Source organism: Haplochromis burtoni, unplaced genomic scaffold (assembly GCF_018398535.1).
Source record: "Haplochromis burtoni strain Fernald_Lab_line unplaced genomic scaffold, NCSU_Asbu1 Contig_168, whole genome shotgun sequence".
Taxonomy (NCBI): domain Eukaryota; kingdom Metazoa; phylum Chordata; class Actinopteri; order Cichliformes; family Cichlidae; genus Haplochromis; species Haplochromis burtoni.
The window spans coordinates 1,238,083-1,265,513 of NW_024582529.1; the positions used below are offsets into that span (position 1 = coordinate 1,238,083).

The 27,431-nt window shown below is 42.2% G+C and overlaps 2 protein-coding genes across 4 annotated transcripts; both read left to right on the forward strand.

Annotated features, from left to right (window-relative positions):
* The first annotated feature begins 6,188 nt into the window (after positions 1-6,188).
* LOC102313286 (glyceraldehyde-3-phosphate dehydrogenase) lies at positions 6,189-12,792 on the forward strand. Its single transcript, XM_005933764.2, has 12 exons — positions 6,189-6,272; positions 6,519-6,566; positions 9,631-9,730; positions 9,946-10,055; positions 10,133-10,223; positions 10,458-10,573; positions 10,730-10,811; positions 11,380-11,531; positions 11,651-11,729; positions 11,823-11,906; positions 12,092-12,189; positions 12,509-12,792. Exons 2-12 carry the CDS (start codon positions 6,544-6,546, stop codon positions 12,576-12,578), a joined length of 1,005 nt encoding a protein of 334 aa, XP_005933826.1. The 5' UTR covers positions 6,189-6,272; positions 6,519-6,543; the 3' UTR covers positions 12,579-12,792.
* Positions 12,793-13,501: 709 nt separating this feature from the next.
* On the forward strand, positions 13,502-27,425 carry iffo1a (intermediate filament family orphan 1a). Of its 3 annotated transcripts, none has more exons than XM_005933767.3 (7): positions 13,502-13,623; positions 13,951-15,043; positions 23,846-23,906; positions 24,653-24,748; positions 25,036-25,176; positions 25,252-25,436; positions 25,557-27,425. In XM_005933767.3, exons 2-7 carry the CDS (start codon positions 14,079-14,081, stop codon positions 25,705-25,707), a joined length of 1,599 nt encoding a protein of 532 aa, XP_005933829.3. In that variant the 5' UTR covers positions 13,502-13,623; positions 13,951-14,078; the 3' UTR covers positions 25,708-27,425. The 3 variants fall into 3 exon arrangements, with proteins under 3 accessions (XP_005933829.3, XP_005933827.3, XP_042081260.1); XM_005933765.3 differs by having other exon boundaries at positions 13,503-13,623; positions 25,249-25,436; XM_042225326.1 differs by having other exon boundaries at positions 13,503-13,619; positions 25,249-25,436.
* The last annotated feature ends 6 nt before the right edge of the window (positions 27,426-27,431 follow it).

Below are 27,431 nucleotides of genomic sequence, written 5' to 3' on the forward strand. Positions count from 1 at the left end.
CTGTGGCTTTTCTGGTCTTCCCATCACACACCTGCACTTGTTCTTAGGAGGAGCTTTTCTGTCCCCTTTATTATTTTCACTGGACACCAGCTGCTCCAGTTTCCCCCCAGAGGATTTTATCATGTACGTATGAAGATGATGCAATTGCAGAGCAACAAAGATCAGCAGTGCCTCGTTCTGACAGACGTCTGCTGCTGTTAGAGAAGGAGCTTGATAATGTCTGACACGTCTTACTGGAGTACTGGAGTGGAGCTGCTGGCCCTGGAAATGTAACCATGGACCGAAGAGTCATTTAACATTCAAACGCTGTTGTTTCTACCTGCAGAGCCTCAAACGTGGCTCTCTGTCCTGGTAACAGTGAGGGAGGAGCCTGCAGTCGTTAATAAATAGGTGACACTTCATGTGTGTTTAAGGCCATCAGATAAGAATCTGAATCGGTTTTAATTTACAAGACAGTTCCAAAAAGCAGAAACACAATTCAGTGATCTGCAAGTCCTTTTTAGCCAGAGGTGTAGATTTCAGTGAGGAGCAGGGGAAACATCCCCGCTCCTTCCCCACAATAAAAACACTAAAGAATCAAAAGACTCAGAAAAAATGTTAATGAGTATTTGTAACATGACAGCTCTTCATTAGAGTTCTGAGAGTTTAAAGTTGATCCATTAACACATTAAAGGCTACTTAGTCTATTAATTTCTGACACTGTCCCAGTTCAAGGAAATAAGGAAATCTGTTTAGTTTGCTGCCAAATCAAAGTGAAATTCATTGTAATCACTCAATATTTTTGATGACAAATAACCAACACAAAGATCAGTTTTCTCACAGCTGTCATTCCAACATGTTACAGAAAACTGATCAAGGACCCATTTAGGATCAAGCATAAAAACTAAATAAATGTAAATTCCTGCGACCATGCAATGCATACTCACGTCACGTCTTCTCCATGTGGTGTTAGTAAGGTGCAGCTTAACAAGGAGCATACACACAATCCTTCAGCAGAGAATCTAAACCACACTCAGATTTCATTGTAAATAAAACGTGGCACTTCCAACTGATTTTTAAATCAGTGCTCTGAACATGGCCAGGTAATACTTTCAGCATTTAGTTTCCATGGTGATCTAATCAGATTAAAAAGGAGACACCTTTGGGAAGCAGAGGACTGTGACTCCAAACTCAACTTGGCTGACTTCCCTCGCTTTGAAGAAGTACACCCTTCATAAATAAGAAACTACAGGAAATCTTGAAGGAAAGAATAGCAGCAAATAATTTATATCTTTTTTTCTTACAGAGAAGCTGAATTTGTCAATAAATTACTTCTGATTGATACTTTCAGGATTCATGACAGCCCACACTCGCTTGATGTACCTAAGTGAAAGTATGTCTTCTTCTTCTTCCTCTGCCTCCATCTCACCTTAGCATCCTCTTCTGTCGTATCCACCCTCTGCATGTCCTCCTTCACTACACCCATGAATCTCCTCTGAGGTCTTCCTTTTTTCCTCCTGCCTGGCAGCTTCATATTCAGCATTATTTGTCTGTTGTCCTCTCTCTTCTGCTCACACAGCTTTGTCTCCCTTACTTTGACTCCAAACCAGAGAAAATCATCTGGCTGTAGTGCAAACCAGTATTATAACTATTATCTCAGTCTGTTTTACTAAACAACTGAAGAATAGAAGAAAACATTTTTCCTATTAAACAGGAAGTCTAAATAGCGGGAGCTGTTGATTATATTAGAAGCTCTCAGGATGATTGTTTAGCTCCTGTCATCAGTAGATCCATGTTTCCTTCTGCAGAGTGATACAGTTGCCATGAAACTGCTCACAACAAGGCCGAGATTTCTGGAAAGAGACATCACTGCTCATTTTTTAAACATACTTTTGGTGCTTTGAGACAAAATGTAATTTTATTAAAGGAAACAGAGAACTATATCTTTACAGCCAATTATTCCAAAACTGGGCAACTTATAACAAAGTATCTTTAAGGATGAAGAAAAACTAAATGCAAAAAGATAACCCGTCACTTTAAACTGGATACCAGAGATCGTGTTTCAGGAGAAGCAATTAGCAGTTTTAAGCTAAAATCTCTGTTCCCAGCATTTTTGTAGACATTATCACTTGCATGTGTTATAAGGCTTTAAGAGTAAAGCCTTAATGCCACATCACTCCGTGTGCCTGAATGAAAGCGCAGACTGTGTTTGTTGTTCTGGAGGCTCAGCGGGTTTAATCGCCCACTCTCGTTCTTTGGGTTTAAATCTGCTTCTTGACCTTTGCACTGCCTCTTTCTCCTTCCTTCTACACCCACAGACACATCCATTCTTTAATAAAAAAAAAGGGGGGGAATGTTATAAATGTCATCAGCTTAAAATGAAATCATTAAAGGTCACTCATACAAACACTTTGAGCCTCCTGCAACTTCGAGTCAGCTGCTCAGTGGGAAAGGATGAAGAAACAGTAGAAGGTCATGAAGAGGATTTCAAACTTTCTTCATGTATTATTTTTAATGTGTTCTGCTCCTGATGCTCCTGATGTTCTGCATTCCTTCTGCCTTTTGTTGACTGTCATTTTCTTTATTTAAGTTTCTGTCATAGCAAATTCAAATACTGATGCACGGTATAGCAGAATACTTTTCTGAATGCATTTGGGTAGAAGGTTTTAATCTCAGCTCCGATGGAAATGAAGCCAGAGAACGGGGCAGTGAGAAGATCGAGAGGAAGAGCAGCTCATTTCAGGAGCTTTGACTTCCTCTGGAAATGCAGTGACATAGTCTGTGAATTTTAGACAATGTTTGTACAGTCTGTGCAGCAGAAAGACAAATATCAGACAGGAGCAAGCGAGACTTGAATTATTAACCAGCTGTCTAACCACTGGGGTTGTCATAGCAACCAGGTTTCCTTTCTTTTTTCCTAGATAAGGCATGGCTGTGTTGGATCACGGGGATTATCTGAGCAGCTAGAATGCACCCCTAACCAAAGACAAAGCATTTATCAGGCTCTGCATTACATTCAGTGCAGATATGTGCACAGTTACACCATCACGCACACAAAGGACGCACATTTATCTCACCTGGGCTCTGCTTTTGAGAGCTGTCCGGGCTTCATTCAAACATACAAACCAACCTTCAGTCCCTTTTTGTTTCAGAGACGTTCTTGCTAACCCTCTGGTGTGTCTGACCCCGAACAGAGGTGCCCAGCTCACCTAAATGTCACACTCTTTAACATACTGTCTATATGAAGAGAGTTCAGAACAGGATGCCATATTTATAGGCTGACCTTTATATGTTACCCTCCACTGACTGACCTGTAGAGCTGTATGTTCTTTGATCCACAGGGCTAGATTGTTCTTTTGCTTTGTGAGTACTAAAATACACCCATGCAGTCTGTATAGAGATACGGTATCTGGATAATTATCTACCTTTCATTTATTATTGGTTTCAAAATGTGTTCTTTTTTCTTGAAGATGTGGTCATGCTGCATAGATTGCATTTGTACCTTCTAATATCTGATCAAAGTATGAACTATGTTCTTGGACTTAATGTTCTAGGCCAAGCAGTAATACCAGGTATGAATGGGGTGCAAATGTCACAGGTTTGGATGCATGTATTTGGTAATCTGGTATGTTTGTGGTTTAGACTGAAAGTGTTAAGTCTTATTTATTACAACATGATTTGACTTTATAAATTATGGTCCCTTTGAGAAGAAAACAGATGATAAACCAGGCAAATCTTTATGATGTGTCCTCCTTTCACTCTCCACACATCATGTCAAGTTTCAAAACACCAAAATCTCAGGGTCAAAACGTGCAGGCTGAGGCTTCAAAAGAAGAGCTTGAAAATCAAAATGCAACCTCATGACAGCTACGTTCATCTTTTATATACAGTCTGTGCATTTGTAAAACACAACAATATTGTGTGTGCATTCATAGCCTCAAAAGTCTTATACCTGCGGGTTTCTGTCGGTTACCAAAATCTATTTAAAACTTCGGTGAGCCACGCTGAGTGACATTCCTTCATTACTCCATCGTGCTGCTGAAAATACTCACAGGACCACCATATGTGGATTCCAACCATACCGTGTCTCCTTGTTTGATTAACATTAGATGAAACTTACAGTGATAAACCGTATCAGATTACTCAGCCTCGTTATTACTCATTATTATTCTATTTTTACAAGGGGAACTTCATTTGTAACATGTTTTCAAAGCTTTAAAATAAATATCCAGCCATTCTCTTCTGCTTATCCGATTCAGGGTCGTGGGAGATAATAATATTTTTGGATGAATTAATTTTCCATATGATCCAATTCTCTGGTTGCTGAATATAAACGTTTAGATTTTCTGGCTGAAGTGGAAAGCTTAGGACCAGATGTGTCAAACATACAGCCCAAGGGCCAGAATAGACCAACAAAAGGATCAGATCTGGCCCAGTGGACGGGTTTGCAAAACATTAAAATCTAAGCCAGCATCGGCATCATTTTTGGAGTTTTTGTCTCTTATTTTTTACAAAGATCTGAGGGACACCTGTAAGCCGAGACGACATCCCGATGCAGTTCTGCAGCATTTTTCTAATGATAGTAGACTGACAGAAAGAGGAAAACTGGCACTGTTGAGACTATACTCAGTTTTCCTAAGCCATCTCAGGCTGCTAATCATCTGTTTTATGGTACATTACATATGAATGTTTTCAGAGAGTACATGCACATTTTTACACTTAAAAGAAAATATATTTCAATTTCTATATGTTTTTATAGGTTGGACTGTTTTTTCTGAGTCTCCCCACTTGAGATCAAGTTGAACTGTAGGTGGTCCATGAACTAAAATGAGTTTGAAACTCCTGGGGTAGAGATTTATTTGGTCACCAGCACATTTGGTGACCAAATTAACGCGACTGCTGTTAAAGTTCAGAGGCTCTGCCACCCCTGTAGTTTTTGCTACGAACACACAAGCCTGCATTCAGAGATTTGTTGGGGGAATTCAAAAAATCATTGTGATTATTTCCCTGTAAGTTTCACTGTAATATTTCTTCATTTAAATACATAAACCTAAGCTTCAGTGGGATTAGCACTAGACTGACCATGAAAGTTGCCCTCCTGTCTGTGTGTGATATGCCTCACATAGTGGTGGAAACCCGAACATCACATGACCGGCAGGATCATCCTGTGACTGAGCCTGGACAGGGCAGCAGTGGGGGGGTGTCTCAGGTCTGACTTTGGACCGAGGACCAGATTAACACATCAGTGCTCTCACCTTCCTCATTAAACTCTCTTATGTAATTTTTGACAGTTGACTTTTTAATAAAAATAGATTCTTTGTGCTTGCTGAAAATAACACAGCTACAGAGATGGATTTATACCCAACTGATCACAGATTTCTGACAGTACTAAAAGGTAAATCACATTTCAGTTTTATAACATTGAGAAATCCGTTTTGGTAATTGTGATTTCACTTGATTAACCTATTATTTAATTTAATGTATGATATAAATAAATCACACACAATCATCAATAAATTGTGAGTAAATCTTTGATTAAATTAGTAGAAAAACGTTTTTGCTAGAAAATGATGGTGGTCTGGAGCAACAAAGCAAAAACCTTTCACCATTTGAAAGGATGTTATTCCAGATTTTCTGCAACATGAAGTAACAAGATGTCGTTATTCATGATATCAGATTTTCATTTCATGAGTCTGATTGTAAAATAGAAAAATAAATACAGTAACATAAAATTGACATTGGCAACATCATTGCAATGCCTGCAGAAATTATGGGGGAAATAATGATAATATTAAAGCTGTTAATGAAATCTGCGATTTTGTGTGTTGTTTGCTGTCCTTTTGGGCAAACGAATCAAATGCAAAACAATTGTAAATGGATGTTTTGAGGGAGCCTGTACGCAGTTATTTATGTTATTATTATTCCCATGATATTGGTATTTCCTTCCTAAAATTCCCAGTTGCGACAACATGGTTTTGTTCTTGTGTTTTCCTGTGGAGCTCCTTCCAGGAACTATTCTGAAGAGTGGCGTTTAATTCTAATTATGCCGTCACAGATTGCACATTTGCACTGTGGTTCTGTTGTATAGCGACCTCTCAGACTGAGCAAAGGCCGCACAAAAAAACGATGCTCTTAATTAAACTCGTTCGCAGCTTCGCGTGACCTTTAAAGTTGGGCCACTGAGGAAGGGGGCGTGGCCCGGGGGGACAGCGCATATAAATGGCGTGCCTCGAAACTTCTTTCCCGCTCTCGCTTCGTCTCCGGAGGACGTTCGTATCCCAGTGTCCTCTCAGGTAAGGGTTTGGTTTCCCACATGTTTGCGTTTGTTTAGTGGTTGAGCTTTGACAGTTTTACCTGCTGCTCAGAGTAACAGGTGAACGAAACACACAGGAAGTAGCGTTTTTATTACACGGTTTCTGCTTCCTGTAAAGTTTTGTTTTGAGTTTTTTGAAACGTTAATCTTTTAATTCTTGAATGTGCATCTTTTTTCTTCTTCTTGTATAAGTGAATTAAAGGCTAAACTGTTTCCTCCCTCTCAGTGAGGTGTAGACCACATCAGGCACAATGGTGAAGATCGGAGTCAATGGGTAAGTTTCTACACCTGTCATTGTGCAGGTGTCCTGGCAGAGGTTTCCTTCTCACCGGCTTAATTAACAATCACTACCCCATGTGTTGCAAAGAGGTGTTTGGTTTGATGCTAGTAAAACTTGAGTAGGTGCAACTAAGTCTTGCATTTTATTTGTATATCTTTTAATAAAGTTCAAAGTAGATAATCAAGCAGGCATTTCAGTATACCCCGGATAAGATTCCTGGATTTCTTTGGATGCTTGATTTGTATCCAGGTATTTTAACTTCATCCCCTGTTGCCTAAAAGCTGTATTGACACAAGTGTTTATGTCAAAGGTTGAAAGTGTTTCTAAAATTTAGATCAGTGGGCAATTTAATTGAATTGTAGGGCCTTCGATTTGGTTTTCCTCTAGTGACATGTTGTCCTCTTGTGGTTTTACTTATTGGCTCATGAAGTAAAGATTTAATCAAGTGGCAAAAGCAGTTTAAACTTAACACCTTGTTGGAAATGTGCTAAACAAATGCCTTATGGAGGCCAAAATACAAACTGATTGCCAATGTTTGAAAGCTGAAACGGCAACTTCTTGTCAAGATGGTAAAAGGGCAACTTGTTAAATGAACATAAATTAAACAAAACTTGAAATCTAGAAATGCCAGACACTTAAAGGTGTCTAAATATTTCGCTGCCTCACAGAGGACCGCTGGAGTGCTGCCTGAGCATCATCTGAACCCTAAAAGCAGGACAGGACTGCGGTCTGGACCTGTCTATTCTCTGGTTATTTATAGTCTGGTGGTGTCACAGTTGGCGTCCGCTCTTCAACAACGCCCTTCTGTCAGTATCGCTGCTCTCTTCAGCTGTCGCATTCCTCTTCATTCTCCCCTCATCTAATTTTAACTCCTTAACCTTTCCACTGGAGATCAGTGATCGGCCGACTCTGTGTGGACACTGCTCGGACTCGGAGATCACAGCTGAAACATTTTCTCTTCCTCTTGTGGAGCAGCAGCAGCTGCTGCAGAGCCGCAGGGAGATTTGGCTCCCTGATTTTGGACACGTACCTCACAATGAGGCTCAGAAACAGAAGATGGGCTCCAGTCCATTTTGGCCTTCTGGCTGCTCAGCAGCTTTCCAAAACCAAGGAAATCTGCATGCCTGTGGCTCTTCCCCTCCTGTCAAAACTTTGTCAATGATGGCAGCGCCTGACAAAGAGTTTGAGAGGATAACTTGAGGGTTTCTGCACCTGACAATTAAAATGATTCACTAATGAGACAGTAGTGAAGCTGCTTGTGTTTAAAGCTGCTAGAATTGCCAAATTTCATAAGTGTCCCCCAATGGTACAACATTAGTGTTTTGTTCTTGATCCCTTACTAACTTTAAGGATATGTACACTACTGACTTTGCCACAAACTAGACTGTGCAAGCAGCCTCCATGGCAGCATGCTGTCATCCCACCTGAAGTTAAACTTGCTAACATTTTACTGTGCTAGTGATTTCTAATATCAGTTAAATGTGAAACTGTCACATCTGACTTGTGATAATTTTATATTTGACAAAAGTAAGAACTTTATATTCAGTAATTACTTTACATTTAACTCTAAATTTCATGAGGTGAATGGCTTTAAGAGAACACCAGTTGATGAACATGGACTTTATCTGATATGAGCAGCTTCCTACAGATATGAATTTTCAAATTGCTCCCCTTAAGACTTTCCTTCCTGTTTTGCTATTGTCCAGATTTCCTCTTACTCAACCCATAAAGTTCTCTAGCAGTTTCAAAGGAGTCTCTGCTTCCTGATACATCAAAGCTGATAAAGTCATTTTGTGTGCATGTTGTATATTTGTCTCCTGTTGCAGGATACAGTTGCAAACAAACTATGTAATGTGACTCGTGTGAACTGAAGGCATGCAGTGTTGCATGACAAAACTCTGGTGCTCAATAGTTCATGCCACAACTCCACTGTCTTCAGCTTGATCTAAAGCCAAAGCTAGTGGTGACCTCAACCCTGAATTTACTATCGGCTTCCCTCCGACACAGTAGTTGGTATGCTGGTCCATAATGGGAACGTTTAACTTCTGCACGCTTTTAGCAACTTCTTTAGGAGAGTTGCATGTTCCAAATCAGTTTACACGATGAAGAAACATGTTTCACCACATCTTTAGAAATCTTGAATTGAGCAGCCTTGTTTGCTCTGATAGAAGCTGAAATACAATAGAGCCTAAATGCAGTATTATTGAAAGGCCATGAATACAATCAAATTCCAACTATGTGGCAACTGTATCTTAGCTATAACTAAACACGGGTTCAGTCTTGCAGTCGCAAAGTCTGCTTTTGGTTCATCCACATATGAAATCCCACTGTAAGTTTGTTCAGAACTTAAACTTGATGAGGAAAATTGTGCCTTTTGCCATCTTGGACAAAATTGTTTTTTTGTTGGTTTTTTTTTTTTGTATGCCTCCAAATCTACTTGGAGGCAGCAATTCACAAGAATGGCCTAATCTGTTTGGGTAACCCACAAGCAACTGTTGTACTCAAACACCTCCACACACTCAATTCTGAAGCACTAACTCAACTTGTCACAAAACATGAAAAAGTTAGAGACAAATGTTTGGGTGATTTAAAAACTTGTCTTTGTAGCATATCTTGATTTCTCTCAAACTCTTACTTCACAACCCTCTTTATCTCCACTCCTATAACGTGCTCTGAACTTTCGACCCTCATGCTTCCTTAGTTCCACACTCTTCAATCTGCCTCACTGACAATGCCCATATTAGGCCTAAACAGGCTATCAGCTGCTGGTGCCAGCCACTGTTATCTTCAGTCAAGGTTGGCAGGCCTTGCATGGCAAAGCCATCCTCTGCAGTGACTCAGATTAAACCTGCTGGTCAGACAGGAAATGAATAAAGTGGACATAGTTGCAATTTAAAAACTTGGGCCTGGAACCTGATATTTTAATTGGACTATGCAGACATTACAAGGGTCTTCAGTTTGAATTCAACAAATTTCATCCTTACTGTCTCACAACAACCTAGTCGTTCTTGCTCCCTTTCATATCTGTACTGATTCTTTAGTCTGACCTGCATTTCAGATTTGGACGTATTGGTCGTTTGGTGACTCGTGCTGCTGTTGCTGGTGGTAAGGTTGAGGTTGTAGCCATCAATGATCCCTTCATTGACCTGGAATACATGGTGAGAGGACAAGTTTCTTCTGCTCTATAAATTGATGGTACTTAACAAGCCTGTTTGATTCTGTTTAGTAATGTAGGAAAAGCAAAGTCCTTAAATGAAACATTAAGCAAAGACTGCGTTGTCAAGGACACCAGGAAGTTTTAGAGACCTCATGTTGACTTCTCTTAAGAAACTGCAGGTTTTGTTGCATTTTTAATGGTCACCTCTTAATGCAGGCCTACATGTTCAAGTACGACTCCACTCACGGCACTTGGAAGCACGGCGAGGTGAAGACTGAGGGTGGCAAGCTGGTCATCGGTAACATGCACATCATGGTCTTCCAAGAGTACGTAACAGTCACACGTGCACTTTATCCAGAAAGTTTGCCTCAGATTGAATAACTAACTTCTCTGAACTGCACAGGAGGGACCCCGCCAACATCAAGTGGGGTGATGCTGGTGTGGACTATGTTGTAGAGTCCACTGGTGTCTTTACCACCATTGAGAAGGCTTCTGTAAGTTGGCTGCTGTTGTGCTTTCTCATCTGTCTAAAGTGCAGTTTCACACTGAAGATGACAGGATTGTTTCACATGTTGAAGTCACAATAGTGACAAACTTGGTTGAAGGAACAGTTTTCATCATCCTGACCTGTATCTCTAAATTAATGCAATCTAGTTTGCATAATTTTGGAGCTTCCTGAAGCATCAGTGATTGTACAATCAGTCTTAATATCCATTTTGATTTGTTAGGCTCATCTGAAGGGTGGAGCTAAGAGGGTGGTGATCTCAGCTCCCAGTGCTGATGCACCAATGTTTGTAATGGGTGTCAACCACGAAAAATACAACAACTCATTGACGGTTGTCAGGTGAGTGCTGGTACTGAGTGCTTACAGATGCCTTGTCTATAACGGCTGTTTGGACAGCTGGCTGCAGATGTCTAGATGGCTTCTTAAAGTTTGTTTGGTGTAGCATCTCTGCACTTAAGCTGTCATACATTAAGTTGACATGTGCTTTCTCCATAGCAATGCTTCCTGCACCACCAACTGCCTGGCTCCCCTCGCCAAGGTCGTAAATGACAATTTTGGCATCGTGGAAGGTCTCATGGTAAAGAACTGATACTGCTTCTTTTGAGTGAATCTCTTATAACCAGAAGATTTTAGGAACTTTAAGAGCAGTCGGCCAACAAACTGTACAATGCATTCAGCAACAACTTCATTTAGTTACATGTTGCTAGTACTCACATACGTATACATTGCACTTTATTTATTTTTTCCCTCATTGTATATTGTCTTTTGCACCTTTGTGGTCCAGCTACCCAATTTCACTGTGCAAAAACTGCACAATGCCAATAAAAAGCTCAAAGTCTCCTCAGTTCGACATTCGGCAGACTCATCAAATTTTAGTCACTGATGCTGGAGACTGATGGCCCTTCACAAACATCACATGATCAGAAAGCTTGGATACTGGGTGTCTATATCAGGGTCCTGCTTTCCAGTAGTTCTCTTGTCACAAAGTGTTTCTGCTGCATCAAGTAAATATGGTCCCTCTACAACATCAAAGCTACTTGCCTCTTAAGAAATTCTGTTTAACTTGTCCGACAGCAGCTCAGATTAGCTCACATTGTTGGGACGATCTGATTCTGCCTCTGAATAACCTTTACCTGCTCTTTCAGAGCACAGTCCACGCTGTCACTGCCACACAGAAGACTGTTGACGGGCCCTCTGGTAAAATGTGGAGAGATGGCCGTGGTGCCTCCCAGAACATCATCCCTGCCTCCACTGGAGCCGCCAAGGCTGTTGGCAAGGTCATCCCTGAGCTGAACGGGTACTTCTCCTCTAATTCTCAATTTTAAAATGGCACATGTGTCTTCCTGAAAAGGATCAGGACGGTGTAATGACTAAAACTATCAGCAAAATGCCCTGAGCTCTGAATGTTTGTTACAGTAAACTGACAGGTATGGCTTTCCGTGTGCCCACCCCCAACGTGTCTGTCGTTGACCTTACTGTCCGACTGGAGAAGCCTGTAAGCGTCTCATAATTGACATAAAGCTGATTCGTGTTCCCTTATCTAGAGTTTGCATTTGTCTAATCTGAGGATTATAATTTCTCATCTCAGGCAAAGTATGACGACATAAAGAAAACTATCAAAGCTGCTGCTGAGGGACCCATGAAGGGAATTCTGGGATACACAGAGGACCAGGTACAAAACACCCACATCTGAAACACCAGGCTACATTACACTCTTAAAAGGGAAGAATGTGACTGTTTCACTTGTGTGGCCACACAGGAGTCACTAGGTGGCAGCATTTGTCTAACTAGCTTTACAGATGTGCTCGAGGACTGGCACACTAACGGAACAACTACACTTGCACTCTTTCTGTTCAGGTTGTGTCCACAGACTTCAACAGTGACCCTCACTCATCAATCTTTGACGCTGGAGCTGGCATTGCACTCAACGACAACTTTGTCAAGCTGGTTTCATGGTGAGACTCGATGAACATGTCTCTAGTATGAAACTGCATTTATTAAACTCAGTTGACCAAAGCTTGTTTGCTGCATTTAAATGAATTGATTACTAAAAACTGTTTGTACTACAAATGGAAATCTGAATCTCATGTAGTATGAAATGAGTAAAAATGTAATAGACTGGTATTCTTTGTCACTGAGTTTACACCTAGTGCCCCAAGAAGACAAACTTCAGTGATTTAAACAGTTAGCCATTATGCACTAAAGCCTGCAGCTTTCCCATCTTCATTCACGTTTCCACTGTTGAACCTTCTGCTCTCATTTTTGTACCTGCAGGTACGATAATGAGTTTGGCTACAGCAACCGTGTGTGTGACCTGCTCGTGCACATGTTCTCGAAGGAGTGAAATCCTGATTCATCATTCCTTCACCTGGATGTCACAGCATCTGCAGAAAGGACAAACTGAAGAACCTGACCAATGGGGAGAGAAAATGTATTGTCCTGCTTAAAAGAAGCTTGTCCCCTGTTCTGTCAGAAGTGATGTTTGTACAGATTCTTTGCAGTATTGTTACTAAGCTTGTGGCTCCTTTGCACTTGAAAATAAAGAACAGAATTCATGAGAAATGTGTAGTTTCTTTTCCAAAAGGAAACTAAGCAGGGAGAAACTTTGCTGCCTATGCAAACTTCATGGATATCTGAAGCCTTATTTCAGATCATGCTTACATTCGGTGTAAGAGCTTTCAGCATTAACCCTGGTATAAGGCATTTAAAGCACATTGTGATATGCAATTTAAATTGTGTGTGTGTGTATATAGCTTAGAATGGACAGGTGTAGCATTAGACCTGTCCAGACTGGCTTCTTCTTACAAATCCAGCCCTTCAATGACATCTAGTCTGTAAAAGTCACTTTTGTGACTATGGAAACACCTGACATGTAATGAGTGTAGTTTGACAAACACTGGTTGTAACTGAACGTGAGCTGGCTCTATAATGTGCTTAGTTTTCTCCATGTTACCAAAGTGGTTTTGCATAAAGTTGAAATGCATTTGTAGTCTCACTGCTGGAAGGTCGTTAATCCATCTGGAGTTGTTCAAACTGTCTAGCTTCTATAAAAGTGTCATCTCTGTAAACAAGTGCGCAGATTGGCGCTAGCTTTCTCTCAGATTTGTGCTTGTTAAACTATTTTAAGGAATTTTGGCTAATTGAGGAGCTCTAAACTTCGGTTGTTGGTATTTATACCAAAATGCTTTCATTTCACGTTTAAGTAGATGCTCCTTTAGTCCGGTTATTACTGTAGTTGAAACGTCTTGGTGCCCTGCTTTCAGAATGAGTACGGTAAGCTGCAGCCGCAGTCACTCGCTTGTTTATTCCTGGTCTGTGTCGCACCGCTGATTCACTGACTTCGCCTGATTACCTGGAGCCACAGTCGGCGTTTACACCTCGGACTGTAGGTACGTTGCATAAATGTTCATAAAGGCAAATCAATATTTATTTAGCGTGATGGTTTTGGGTTTTTTCCCCCCCCAGTGCTTGAATTAAGAGAAAAAAATCACGTTTTGGTAGTGCGCATCGCGGCTCTGATCTCGCTTTAGAAATTAGTCCTGCCTAAAAGTTTACCGTAATTCTGCTGCAGGGTGCAGTGGTGTATCTGCTTTTACGAGTTTTATGCTCCATTGTGCGCGCACAGCTTTACTGCAGTGCTCGTTTTGGATTTGATCATTTTGCTGCCATTTTGGGCCCTTAAAGCATCATTTTAAAACGCATCCTCTGACTTTCAGCGCACAGCTCCTCCGCATAAAGAGGATCATCGGGTGTAATCGAGAAGAGGCTGCTGGGCCAAGTTCCACTTTGGGATCATAAATATATTAAATTACCTCTCCGAGTGAATCTATAAAAGTCTGGGTTCATGCCGGATTTCGAGCACTTCAGATTTTCCTACTCTAGTATGAATCCGGTCCTGGAGGAGAGCGGTTTCCTGGCACCGCAGCAGCAACATCCCCAAATGCCGAGCCAAACAGATTCCGCCATCCCAGACCCGGGCTACTTCCTGGGGGACCACGGCAGGTTCGGGCTTGATGGGTTGTCCGGGCTGGACCTGGGCGCTCTGCCACCGTCGGGCCTCGCCTACCTGCACCTGAGCAGCCCCTTGCACCGCGTCCCCCCGGCGGCCACGGCTCTGCGCAACGACCTGGGCTCCAACATCAGCGTGCTGAAGACCCTGAACCTGCGCTTCCGCTGCTTTCTGGCCAAAGTGCACGAGCTGGAGCGCAGGAACAAGGTGCTGGAGAAGCAGCTGCAGCAGGCTTTGGAGGGCAACAGCGGGGGCGATGGACACCAGAAGCCCCTCACCAAAGACATAGGAGTCCAGACCGGATTCATCGGGCCTATCCCTGCAAGGCCGGGTTTCATCCCGCTCCTCAACGCCAACAATTCTGCCTACCTGCCCGGAGGCCTCCTCTCCCCCACCTTGAACCCCCCTCCTCTGTTTGACAACAAATACCTGAGCACGGATTCAAACTCCAACCTCACCACCTCCGGCTTCTCCATCAGCCCGGCTCTGAGTCCCATGGACCCAACCAAAACCATCACCAACATCAACGAGAAGTACTCCACCCACACTGGGACAAACACCTCCAACGCTCCCCCACCTCCCCCTCCTCCGCCACCTCGCTTCCTCCCCGGGACGATCTGGTCTTTCAACCACACCCGCCGCTTTGGCACCGGGAGGGAGTCGTGCGTCACGGGGCCCGGGGTCTCCTGGACTCACCCGGACGGCGTTGGAGTCCAGATCGACACCATCACGCCGGAGATCAGGGCTCTGTACAACGTGCTGGCCAAAGTGAAGAGAGAAAGGGATGAATATAAAAGGAGGTAAGGGGCGCTGGGTGATAAGATGCTTTACCTGTGATGTGAAGTTTTCACCATGGTGTGTGTGTGTGCTCGCGTGAGCGTGCGTGCACAGGTGGCTGATTACAGGTGGTTTATGACATCATGGGTCTGATTTTTGTCTTGGAGATTAAGGATTCGGCTGCTTAGACATTCAGAGATTTCTTCTGCATCACTGAGCATATTGTCAGGTTCCAAACAGTCCAGTTGGGTCAGCAACTGCAGATCAACTTCTCTATTATACTTGTCTAATAGACCTTGGCCATGGGGTCAGTGGTTCTGTTGAACTCTTAGTTAAATAATAGCTGTAATTCACAAAATAATAAAAAAAAAAAAATAAAACTGCTGTGTGTTATAAAACAATAGCTCATTTTTTAAATGTATTTTTTAATCTTAATAAAATTAAAGAAAAATAACAATTTGCTTTAAATTTCCAATTGCAGCAACAGATTTATATAAAATAATAACGCAATTTGGTCACACAAAAGAAGCAGTGATTCAGGTAATAGAAATTATTTATGCAGCACATTTGAAGCTGAGTTTACAAAGTACTTCAAACCATCAAAAGTGATATTCCCAGAAATTGCAGGGTAAAAATGAAAGTTGCAGTTTGCTTCAAAACCTCAAACCTTTGGCTCCATGTCAGTGCGTGGTGCAAGTTTCAGTTTCAGTAGGTCTACACCGAGAGCTACAGTGAAAGAACAAAATTACAGTGAAGCTGAGTGAAAATAACAAGAAAATAGGAATGCAAAATGCAAAATACACATTTTCCTTAACAAATAAAAGATATCAAACATTGCAATAACATCAGGCAGTTAGTAAAACAACAAAAAGCCCAGAAGACACAATATGAACAAAGAACTAGTTTATAAAAATATGTTTTCAGATGTGATTTAAATCAACTTTTTTCTTTTTCATGTTGCTGTGGTTCATGTGTGTCTTTCTTCACTGACAAATGCACTCACTGATATTCAGCATTCAGTAAAAGGTGACTCAGTTTCTACAACCACAGTTTCTAAAAAAATGACACTGTGTAAAATGTAAATAAAAACAGTGCTTTGCAGATATCAAAAACACACATGAATGGAGAAAAATATCAAAGGTTTAAACTGAGAAAATTTAGCATATCAAGAAAAATATTAGATCATTTTGAATTTGATGGCAGCACAACGTCTCAAAAACGTTCAGGGAGGGTTGTGTTTACCCCTCTGCTGTCTGTGAACATCTGTGAACTGAGGAGCCCAGCTGCTGGACAGTTTGGAGAGGAATGCTGTCCTGTTCTTGTCACAGGATTCTAGCTGCTCAACAGTCCTGGGTCGTCTTTATCCTATTTTCCATTTTATGATGCTCCAAATGTTTTCATTGGTGAAGGTCGTTCAACCTCGGGCTTTTTTACCGCAGAGCCATGCTGTTGTATTTGATGCAGGTTTAGTATTGTCTTCCTGAAATATCCAAGACCTTCCCTGGGGAAAAATGAATAGGGGTACATGTTGCTCTAAAACCTGTATATACCTTTCAGCATCGATGGTGCCTTTCCAAAGGGGCAAGCTGCCAGTGCCTTATCGGCACTAATGCACCCCCATACTGTCAGAGATGCAGACAAAGATTCTGAGTGCCAGGCTGGATGGTCTCTCTTGTCTTTAGTTTGCAGACACAGCATCCATGCTTTCCAAATAGAATTCCACATTTGGATTGTTTTGCTTTACCTCAAATGTTAAATGAGCTTTGACCCAAAGACGGCAGCAGTGTTTCTGGATGTGTCTTTCTCTGTACATGACAGAGATTTAACCCAGATTGAACTGTGCTCATAGGTAGTGATTTCTGGGAGTGTACCTGAGCCCATGCTGTGATTTCCGTCACAGAATTAATGTCTGCTTTTAACGCAGTGCCACTCAATGACCCAAAGATCCAGCATCCAGTCCACATTTTAAACCTTGCTCATTGTGCACGGAGATTTCCAAATTCTTTTGATGATATGATTTACTGTCACTTGATGTGAGATTTCCATATTAAAACAGAAACACAAAAAAGTATAAGATAACATACGGTTTATTGAAAGTTGAGAAATTCCTGATAGTTTTTGTCTGTTTAGCTGAGGGTAAAAAAAGAGTGAAGGATGTAGTAAAAGATGAAAGCATCACTCTGAGCGTTTCTGAGTCATCTGACTCCTTTTCTCAGAATCATATCGACCTGAAACCACAAAATATTGATGACGGGCCGCAGCAGCAGCACCTGCCCTCTGATACCAAGAAAACACCAAGGCTGCTCATCTTTAATTCAAAGTAAATAATACATCATTTGAAGCCCTTTTGTTAGGAGGAACAGAAACTTATCATCGATGTAAAACTGATTTCATTTCTACTACTAAACAAAGCTAAGTATTGGTTTCCAAATACAGATAAAAGCACCACTGATATCTTAGATGGAAAAATAGTGAAAGTGTACAGCTGAGTAAGAAAATGGCCGACCCGATCACCAAGCTGGCTCCTGTTCCTCTCTGTAGTGATTGGTTGGTCAGAGAAACATGAAACCTGATAGTTATTATATTTAAGTGCAGTCATAAGTCACCCTGCGAGGATGGGCGCTGCCATTAATGTCTCTGGCTGTACGGGGTCAGCGAGGGCGATGCTGCTGATCAATGAGCAGGGCTGCTTTACAGGATGTTTTTGGTCGGTCGCTTTTTAAAAGTGCTGCAAAACTCCGCAGAAACACTGTTTGAGTCATAAAATCTGAAAGTGCTTTGCCTTCATTTGTCAGCTGTTTATTTCTCTGGATTAATCAGTGAACTCTGGTGCCAGTCACTGCTTTATTTTGAGGACTACTTGGATCTTTTTATGAGCTTTATCACAATTTACATGTAATTTTATGACATCTTATTTTTCATTACCCTGGGGAAATATGTAGTTGGTGCAGAGCAGGGTGCTTCACATAATTACACAATCCTACCCGCATTTTTGCTAATCTTCTGCAGTCGTGGTTTCTTTTAGGCAGTAGATTTGTTGTACAGCTCGCAGAAAAAAACAGTTTCACTGCTGACCTGTTCCCCTCTTAAAGACATTGAAACACTATTTTGCACCGCTGCTTGATGCTGAAAAAGCACTGACCTCACTGCTTTGTGCATCAGCCTGCTGAGGCAGGAGGCCTCAGCATGACAGACCTTCAGTCACATCGATTTCACTCAACAGCAGTGACTCCCTGACCTGTGATGTTCAGATACTGCAGAGCTTTTAGTTTTTGCACTGCACTAAATTACATTAAATTCTTGTCTTTTTAAGACCTTTGAGAGTGACGTGCAAATAGAAACAATTTAAAAATTTGTGGGCACCAGTTTGAATCATTTTAACATGTTTTCAGTCATTTTGTCATGACAGGATAGATGATTACTGCAGTGTCCTTAAGCATTCGCTACTCTGGAGCACAATAAAGTAAAAGGTTAGGCGAGAGCTCAAACGTTTAATGAAGTAAATGAAAGTGAAACTCAGAAAGCAGCAAGTTCATCAACAAAAATCTGACATTAATGGTTTACAGACATATTAAACACGACGTGCTTGGTTTGGGTATTAATGTGGGACTGCCACTCCTGAGATACTTGAAAAGACACTTTGTTGCCACATTTAAGTGCAGTGGAACTTAAATGCAACATTTTTCAGTGTGCTGGGTTAACGTTGCAAAGGGGAATAATTTAACCCAAACCACGGTTAGGTGTTTAAATTTAGCGAGTAGATTTTGGTGTTCAGAACTAAAAACCTCATTGTCAAAGATGTAACCTAACCTGATAGCTTCTGGTGCCTAAGCCTGACATAATCGAGTAGTTCTAGTGCTTAAATTTAACTGAGTAGCTTTTGGTACCAGAGCCTCGCCAGTAAGGAAAAGCAAAAGTAAATCAATCAAAGAGAAACAAAATCCCAAACCCTTCCATCCTCCTAATCAGGACTTTTATTTGTGTGCAGGGAGCTAACGAGGGTTTTTATATATTATTTTACAAATTTTCTTTGCAAGTTTAATTATCTACCATGGAGAGCCCTTTAAAAGCCTGAATCGATGCAGCTCTGACGGACAAATGTGAAAGTCTTTCTTTTATTTCCTTGCTGGCAAAACTGTGTCGCAGTTACATGGGTTGAGCATAAAAACAAAAAGCAGGCTGCAAAATTACAAATACATAACAATATTCTTCCTGAGCTGACTGATATTCTTTCCAGTGAGGATAAAGGTCTTCAGTTTTCCTTTCATGTGACACGTTCAGCTTCATGTGTGTCTGCAGGGACACGCTGTCTGGGGACAAGTTGAACATGAGCTGTTGTTTTTCTCTCTCATGACTCATCCCCTCCTTTCTTTCTTTCCTCCTCCTGTTTGATCCTTTTTTTTCTATCCCTCCTCCTCCCTGCCGGGTCTTGTTTTGGTACCTGCAATGCAGCACCGGGCTGTGACCGCCAGCAGTGATGTCACCCCACCTGACACCTCCCTCTTTTCCTTCTCTCCATTTTATCTTTTTACCCTCTGCTTCCCTCTCAGCATCTGGCATCTTATTACATTTCTCCATTTCTAAATGCTCTCACTCTGCCCGGTCTTCCTCTTTGAGTCTCTCTGTCCTCGCTGACTCCTCATCCCTCTCTGCACTCCCCACCTCCCCACCCAGTGTGTCCGAGGCGAGCTTCTGCAGCGTCAGAGAGGCGCTGACATCAACATCTTCGTCGTCATCATTAGCTCGTCTCCAAACTACACAGCTGCAAAATGCTCGGGTTTCTTTCTCCGACGTTCTGCTTTTTGCAAACATTAATAATGATTAACAGAAGTTAAAAGTATGCAGACACGTATGGATGGCTGAGCGTGCCATTTAATAAGCACAGCATTAATTCTACTCCCCGTATCTGGGAAGTTATCCAATCAGATGTTGAGTAAACTCTAAGGGTTAAAACAATAAAGCTGACTGTGTGCAAGTGGCAATAACTGCACTTCCTCTACTGTCCACTTGAGGCTGACTGCAAGAGTGAAGTTCAAACAGGAAGTCTATGAATGCAGCTATACAGTTTATGAATGGAGCTGGCAAATCATGCTTTAGCACTCCACCATCGTGTCCCAATCTCTGGCTCCAACAAAAGCAGTCCAACATGGTTGTAACCAAAATGGTTAGCACTGGTGACAGTTTAGAGGCTGCATATGAGGGCAGTTTATTTGACACCGGGTTGGGATGTTTTTCTCCCAAACAGCGTTACTGAGATGATGTGAGCTGATGTGCTTTCACTGGTCAGACCAGATCAAACATCTGCAGATTTTCAGCCACATATTGCACATAAATACTCACTGACACTGTTGTGTTACCTCCTCTGGCATTAATCGCTCACTCTGTAACAGAGAGCAGCAAATGTCAGTGACTTGTACTTTTTTGTGTGCTTGAGAGCGCGATAGCATCACCTTGCATACAGACGCAGGTTTCCTGATTGTGTCATGTCTTCACTCTTTACTCCTTGAGGGCCTGTTAGGTTTAACCCTTGAAGCAGTTTTCTGGTCTAAGCAGTTTCTGTTTATTTCAGCCTGCTTATTGAACAACATGACTGGATGTGCATTCAGACTTTTTCAGGGTGGACGCTGCCTGTGCAGCCATCATTGTGCACATACTGTTCTCATGGCCGTCAAATCACGTGTTGACGTGTCAGAACTGATCATTAAAGGTACAGGAAGGTCGTCGCATGCATCTTTAAAGGGGAAAGATTTAAGGAAGAGTGTGTGTCACTGTTTATCCCCCTTTAACTGTTAGAAGTTGCACTCACTGGTCACTTTATTAGGTATACTGGTACCTTTCCTAGTACTAGGTTGGACCCTGTTTTGCCTTCGTTTTCGTGGCATAGATTCAACAAGGTGCTTGAAATATTCCTCAACGGTTTATAAACCGTAGTGGGAAATTCCCAGTGGGTCAGCCGTTTCTAAAATACTCAGACCAACTGGCACCGACAGCGATGCCACGTTCCAAGTCACTTAAATCACCTTTCCTCCTTATACTGCTTTTTGCTTTGAAATTCAGGGCATCGTCTTGATAATGTCTGCATGCCCAAATGCATTGGCTGATTAGAGCTGAACTAAAGAGGTTGCTGATGAGTTTATAACTGTATGTGAGGTGCAAACGTCCCATTTTTTCAGGAAAAGTTGCTCATTTAAATGTGTACTAGGTGGGTTTTTTTAGGTTTTTGTGAACCTGTTGTAGGTGTTGTCACACTTTATAAGGAGATCCACTGTGTGATGATGAGATGGTAAAAAGAGGTCAGGAGATTGTAGGTCGAGCAGTTTGCTTTTCCACAGGCTGTAGGTCAGTTTAGCATAGTTTTTAGTTTTTAGATGTCGGCATGTCTAAGGTGGTCAGAGTAAATCCGATGTTTGCCACTTTTGACAAGGATGTTTTTGTGATTTTTTTTTTTGTCACAAGCTTTGTGTAACTTCTCATTTTTCTCTTTGTCTCTTTGAAATTGGAACAGTTTTAAAATCACTTTGTTGGTGAGCTTGATTTTGCTCCAGGTGCCGTTCACCTTGATTAATATTTAGCAGCTTTGCTGTGTGATGCTGCAGGCTTGGTGATTTTACTTTTTGGCTTCTGCATCTATAAATAAATGACAGAGCTGCAGTTTGCTGTTTACTGAGGTGTTTTCTGCCCGTGTGTCACTGATGCTCCCTCTAAGGACAGAACAACGACCTCTGCAGATGTAACTTCAGTGTGAGGATGGTGAAATTCACATTCACAGTATTGCCCAGCTCTGATGAAGGTCGGCAGCTAAAACCTCATTGGAGATAAAGATCACAGTCTCACTTAAAGGAAATCAGTATTAAATGGTTCTGAGCCTTTCAGTCGATATTGGCTTGCTCTGAGAACAAGTCTGTTTCAGGTGGTTTGATCAAACGAGCGGCACTGCGTCGTTACTGCAGAGGGCTTTTCAAATTCTTTGACGTCACATCTGAGTGCGGCGCAGCGGCCTGGGCTCATTCTTAAAAAGCTCAACAGGCAGTAAACGGTTTACGAAGCGTCTGCATCACCCAGCAGTTAGGACGTCAGCGCAGGTACACCGGCTGCTGTGTCTTTAATCAGTCAAACACACCAACCACCAGCAGCCTCACTGCAGAGCCGCGTGTTAGGACTGGCAAACAGACGAGAGCGAGGACAGCAGCTCGCTCTCTCTGGTTTTCATATCTGAGCATCTCTGTCACACTGACTCATGTCGTTGCAGCTGAAACACACCAGCTGCTTCATAGTTAAGATTCAGGCTGGGGGTTGGCTTGTTGTTGCCTCTCCAGAGCACCTGTTGTCATTGTCATTGGCACCAAAGCAGATCGAATGGACTCACAATGGTTTATGCTTCCTGACAGTGCAGAATAATAACCCTGGAGTTTAACTGACTTTGTGTTGCACTGATGGTGTGTTCTCTTGATAAGCTGTTCAGGAAGTCATGTGATACATGTGACTGCAGAGATTTTACCCCAGTTTAAACTTTCATGATCTAAAACAGATTAGACCATATGTCCTGCTATCGTATATCAGCTTTATCTAATCCACTGATCGGTCCACATCCAGAAGGGTTTCTTGTCACAGTTATTTTTGAGGTCTTTTTGCTTTTAACCAGTCATGACATGGAGCCACAAGCTTCCTCTGATCTCATGTTACTTTACGTATGTGAGGAATGAGTGCAAAGACATCCGATCAATACTATACATTAAGCTTTAGTGTCGTATCAGGAGAGATGGCTGAATATTATTGAATATAATCGGATTTTGTCTGACTTTATTACATGGTGGTGCTAATTGAGAGTAAGACAAACCATTTTTCTTTTAATATCATCCTGAGGTCGTATTTATGAGGCATCGCACCACAACACAGGAACCAGATATGAGCCGGTCGTCCTGCTCTCTGTTTGTAGTGACTGCAGCGTGCTCTTCATGCCTTCATGCTCCAAATGCACACTTCTTGGTTTCTCCTTATGTAACACATGCTGAGTAATGACAGCGGTGGAGCTGGGAGGGGCCATGATGCTGCACAGTGTGGGTCTGTGTCAGGTGATCATGAAGGTTTTTGCCTTAAAGCTGCAGACATGAAGATAAAGAAGCGAAAATTCATCGCCTGTTTCAGTCCACCTGAAAAAATCTCCACGGTAACCTGACAGACTAATTATTGTGACGTCAGCTAACACACACACACACACGTTCACAAGTGTATCATCGTTTTCAGTAGTATTATCAGATAATGTTAATCACTCGGAGGACAGACAGACGAGTACGGCTCAAAGAGTGGGCTTTCATGTTAAACCTCTAAATCAAACTGTATTTCCCAAAGAAGCCACCAGCTGCAGTTGAAGGTGGAGGAGGTGGAGTAAGTTGAGTCAGGAGATGAGAGGCTGCGATCAGGGGCAGGCGAACGCCGCCAAGGAGCCCAGTGTAAGAGTGAGCTGTCGACTGAGTGCTCAGTACTACTCATGAGGACGTTTAGTGCAAATGAGTTTTCTCCAAAGGGTGTCTGAGTTCAGTCTTAGAGATCAGGCGAGGAGCTCAGGTAGAGCTGCTCATCATCAGCTAAGGTGGCTCAGTCTTCTGACTGTAGGACACAATAGACGGAGTTAAACTCTGTAGGAAAGTGTTGCTTAAACTAAACAGCTGATGGCCGTGGTAATGCTTTGTGGAGTATGAATGCACTCACCTTTTTTTTTCTAGTTTTATTGCATTTTATTTTGTCACACGTAAACGTGTCTGTCTGCTTCAGAGAGTTTCTGTGCTTCACTCTGTGCGAGACGTCTGCTCTGCTTGTGTTTGCAGATGGGAGGAAGAGTACACAGCCAGAATGGACCTGCAGGAGAAGGTGGCTGAACTCGAGGAGGTAAAATTGACATAAAAATATTAGCTTGTGTTCAGATTAAATGTTTCTCATTTTAAAAGTGTTTGGTTTTACAGACACAGTCAGCTTCTCATCATGAACTCGGGTCTGATGATAGTCAGCTTTTTGAAGCTGAAGCATCAGCACATCAGTGCAAATTTAGCTCGTGTCATTTTCATGAAGCTGGTAAAACTGTTTTTACATACTTCTCTCTGATCCTTAAAGTAAGACGTGTGTCCTTCGGTAAACTTTGTCCTCTCAGTTGGGGATAGTTCAGTTTACCTGGAGCACACCTAATATTAGTGAGCAGCTCGAGAGCGGGGCTGGACCACTATTTCTGTTTCTGTTTTGAAAATGCACAGAGCAGAGAAAACAGCTGTTCCAGGGTTTTTACAAATCCTTAAAAAGTTCTTAGATATGTAACCTGAGATGTTTTAAATGTCCTAACACTTCATCAGATATACAGATATTTTTAGTGCTTAGAGTTTGCATTCACAGAACATATAACCTGCTCAAACTTTAAATAAAAAGAGGAGAACAAGGAGATAGGAGGAAATGTGGGTTTAAAACTTGTGGGTCCAAAAGCACTGGGAATGGGATGGGATTGAGATGAGCTGAAAAAACATTTCAAGTTTTCGATTGAGGTTGAAGAAAACATCACGTGTGGACGTAAAGACCTCATGGATGTCTTACACTTGCATACCTGTGCAGAGCTGATTGATCTGACCCACAGATGTTTGTGTTTGTAGGACCTGCAGGAGAGCGAGGTGTGTCAGGACGAGCTGGCTCTGAGGGTGAAGCGGCTGAAAGAGGAGCTCGTTCTCTTCAAAGGACTCGTCAGCAACGTGAGTCTGCTACAGCTTTATAAAAAGAAATGAGTCACAACTTCATCCATTTAGTTTTTAGGCATTAATTACATCTAATTACATGTGTCGTCCTGGGACTGTGCACATAAGCTCGATTGGTCCATATATTGACAAAGGTTTTTTTTAAATGGTGAAATGCTCTTTTTTCCCCTTTTATAGACAAAGAAAAAATACACAGAAAAAACATGATATTGTTAGCTTTGTGTTTATTTAGCAGAACAAGAGGAAATATGACTAAAATGAAAACTTTTCTGTCTTTGGGTCAGAACCTGTCAGATCTGGACACTAAAATCCAGGAAAAGGCCATGAAGGTGGACATGGATATCTGCCGCCGGATTGACATCACCGCCCGCCTCTGTGATGTTGCCCAGCAGAGGAACTGCGAGGACATGAATCACATCTTCCAGGTAGATCCACGGCCACAAAATGTCCTGAACCACGGTCTGCTGCAACTTTCAAACCAACCCGTCTCCACGCAGCAGGTGCCCACGCCGCCCTCCACTTTGAGCCGCCGGGTCAGAAAACACAGCGGGCAGTCATTGAAGGGCGGGGATGGAGACGAGCTCAGCGTGTCGGAGAGCGAGGGAGGTGGGGCCAAAAGCGAGGATTCGTGCAGCACCTCGGCCAATCAGATTAATGAGCAGATGCAGAAGATGCTGAACCAGCTGTAGGTGTTTTTTGTTCTTTATTTAACGTCTGAAACTTTCAGAAATGATGCTTAAACAGCGTGTGTGTGTGTGTGTGTGTGTGTGTGTGTGTGTGTGTGTGTGTGTGTGTGTGTGTGTAGGAGGGAGTGTGAGTTTGAGGATGACTGTGACAGTCTGGCCTGGGAGGAAACTGAAGAAACTCTTCTGCTGTGGGAAGATTTTCCAGGATACACACTGGGAGTGGAACCACAAGGAGAGGTACACACACACACAGGCATTGACAGGATTTAACTTGATTAAATGCTCCTTGCTTTCTACCCTTGACAGACAACCAAGCGCAGTGTGATAATACTGTATGTAATACGGGATATAATACATGTTGTGTATCTGATAGTATTTAGCTTAAATGAGAAAACATCTGCACATTTCATGCTTTTCCATATAAAAGAGTTAAACCTGGAAGTGTTGAAACACTGCAGCAAACGTGTGTGCTGCGGGCAGTCTATCCTTCAAGCTCGGGTGCTCTACCAGAGGCCTGGAGGTCCTGCTGCAGTATCTTAGCTGTTCCTAGGATTGCGCTCTTCTAGACAGAGATCTCAGATGTAGTTCCTGGGATCTGCTGGAGCCACTCACCTAGCTGCACTGCATTTAGTGCACCAATTACCACTGGGACCTTCCCCTCCACATCTTCTCTGAGCCCATGGTACTTTTCAAGCTTCTCGTGTTCCTTGGTTTTGATGTTGCTGTCATTCGCTATCAGTATGGCCGTGTATCTTCTGCTTCTCCACCACCACTGTGTCCGGTTGGTTAGCCACCACCATTTTGTCCGTCTGTATCTGTAAGTCCCACAGGATCTTAGCTCAGTCATTCTCCACCACCCTGGGGTGTCTCGCATTTTGACTTCAGTACTTTCAACCCATACTCAGCACAGATGTTTCTGTATACTATGCCAGCCACTTGGTTATGGCATTCCATATACGATGCCTGGTAGCATCTCCAGTCTCCCTCTCCATGCTGATGGTGGTTAGTCTTGGTAGGTATCGTCTGTAGTGCTGCATTCACATCATCTAGTAGAGCTTCTGAGGGTACTTCATGTAGTCTTGGTCACCGGCTACTGGAGGATCCAGCTTTCAAGCTTCACGCACTAAACAATCCTTCTTCCATCAGGGACCCAATCTCGGGTTGTGTTGTAGTCTCTAGCCATAAAAGCACCTACAGCTCAGTTCTCATCAGGGTGCCCTGGTTCCTCAACACCTGATGCCGACCTTGTTGATCCATTATGACTTCATAGTTATCTCTCTGCAGTAGGCTTGCTTAGCATGGGGGGACCCTTACCGGATACAGATGCCTCAGGTGGGAATTAGACTTGTAACTCCTGCTCCCAAGGCATGTAGTCATACTACTACTATGCTATCCAGCTGTCTGTGTGTGTTAGAATGTATTTAAAAATAAAACATTTTTTTATAAAATATGAGCAGTAGCATCCTGAAAAGTTGGATTATGGATTAAAGACACCGCAGCATCATGCTGTCTAACAGAAGGTGTTCGGTGTTTCCTGTCAGCAGCAGTGTTATTTTGTCCCACTTGGATGACCTGACCTGGTGGACGAGCTGTTTTTAGTCTGCAGCCGCGTCAGAGTCCATCCTGCTGACCTGTAAGCTGCTTTTAACCAGATAAACTAAACAAGGTTAATGACCCGCTTAGTTAGGAAACAAGGAAACTAAACAGACCCGCAGAGCTCATCCTCACACATTTAATTCAATGAATCCTCTTTAATTCAGTGTATTTATTAAGTGTGCCTATGCCAAAAGGCACACTTATTACTATTCGTCGGATTTATTCTTCTTCTTATTATTATTATTATTATTATTATTTTCCTTTTTCCTTTTGTGCGGCTGGGTCTGGACTAGTATGCTATGACTTTTGGTGTTTATGACTTTTATAGTTTTTTAAATATTTAGATTTTAGTGCAAATTTTGGCCCATTTCTAGGCCCATGAGAAAGATTCAACTTTT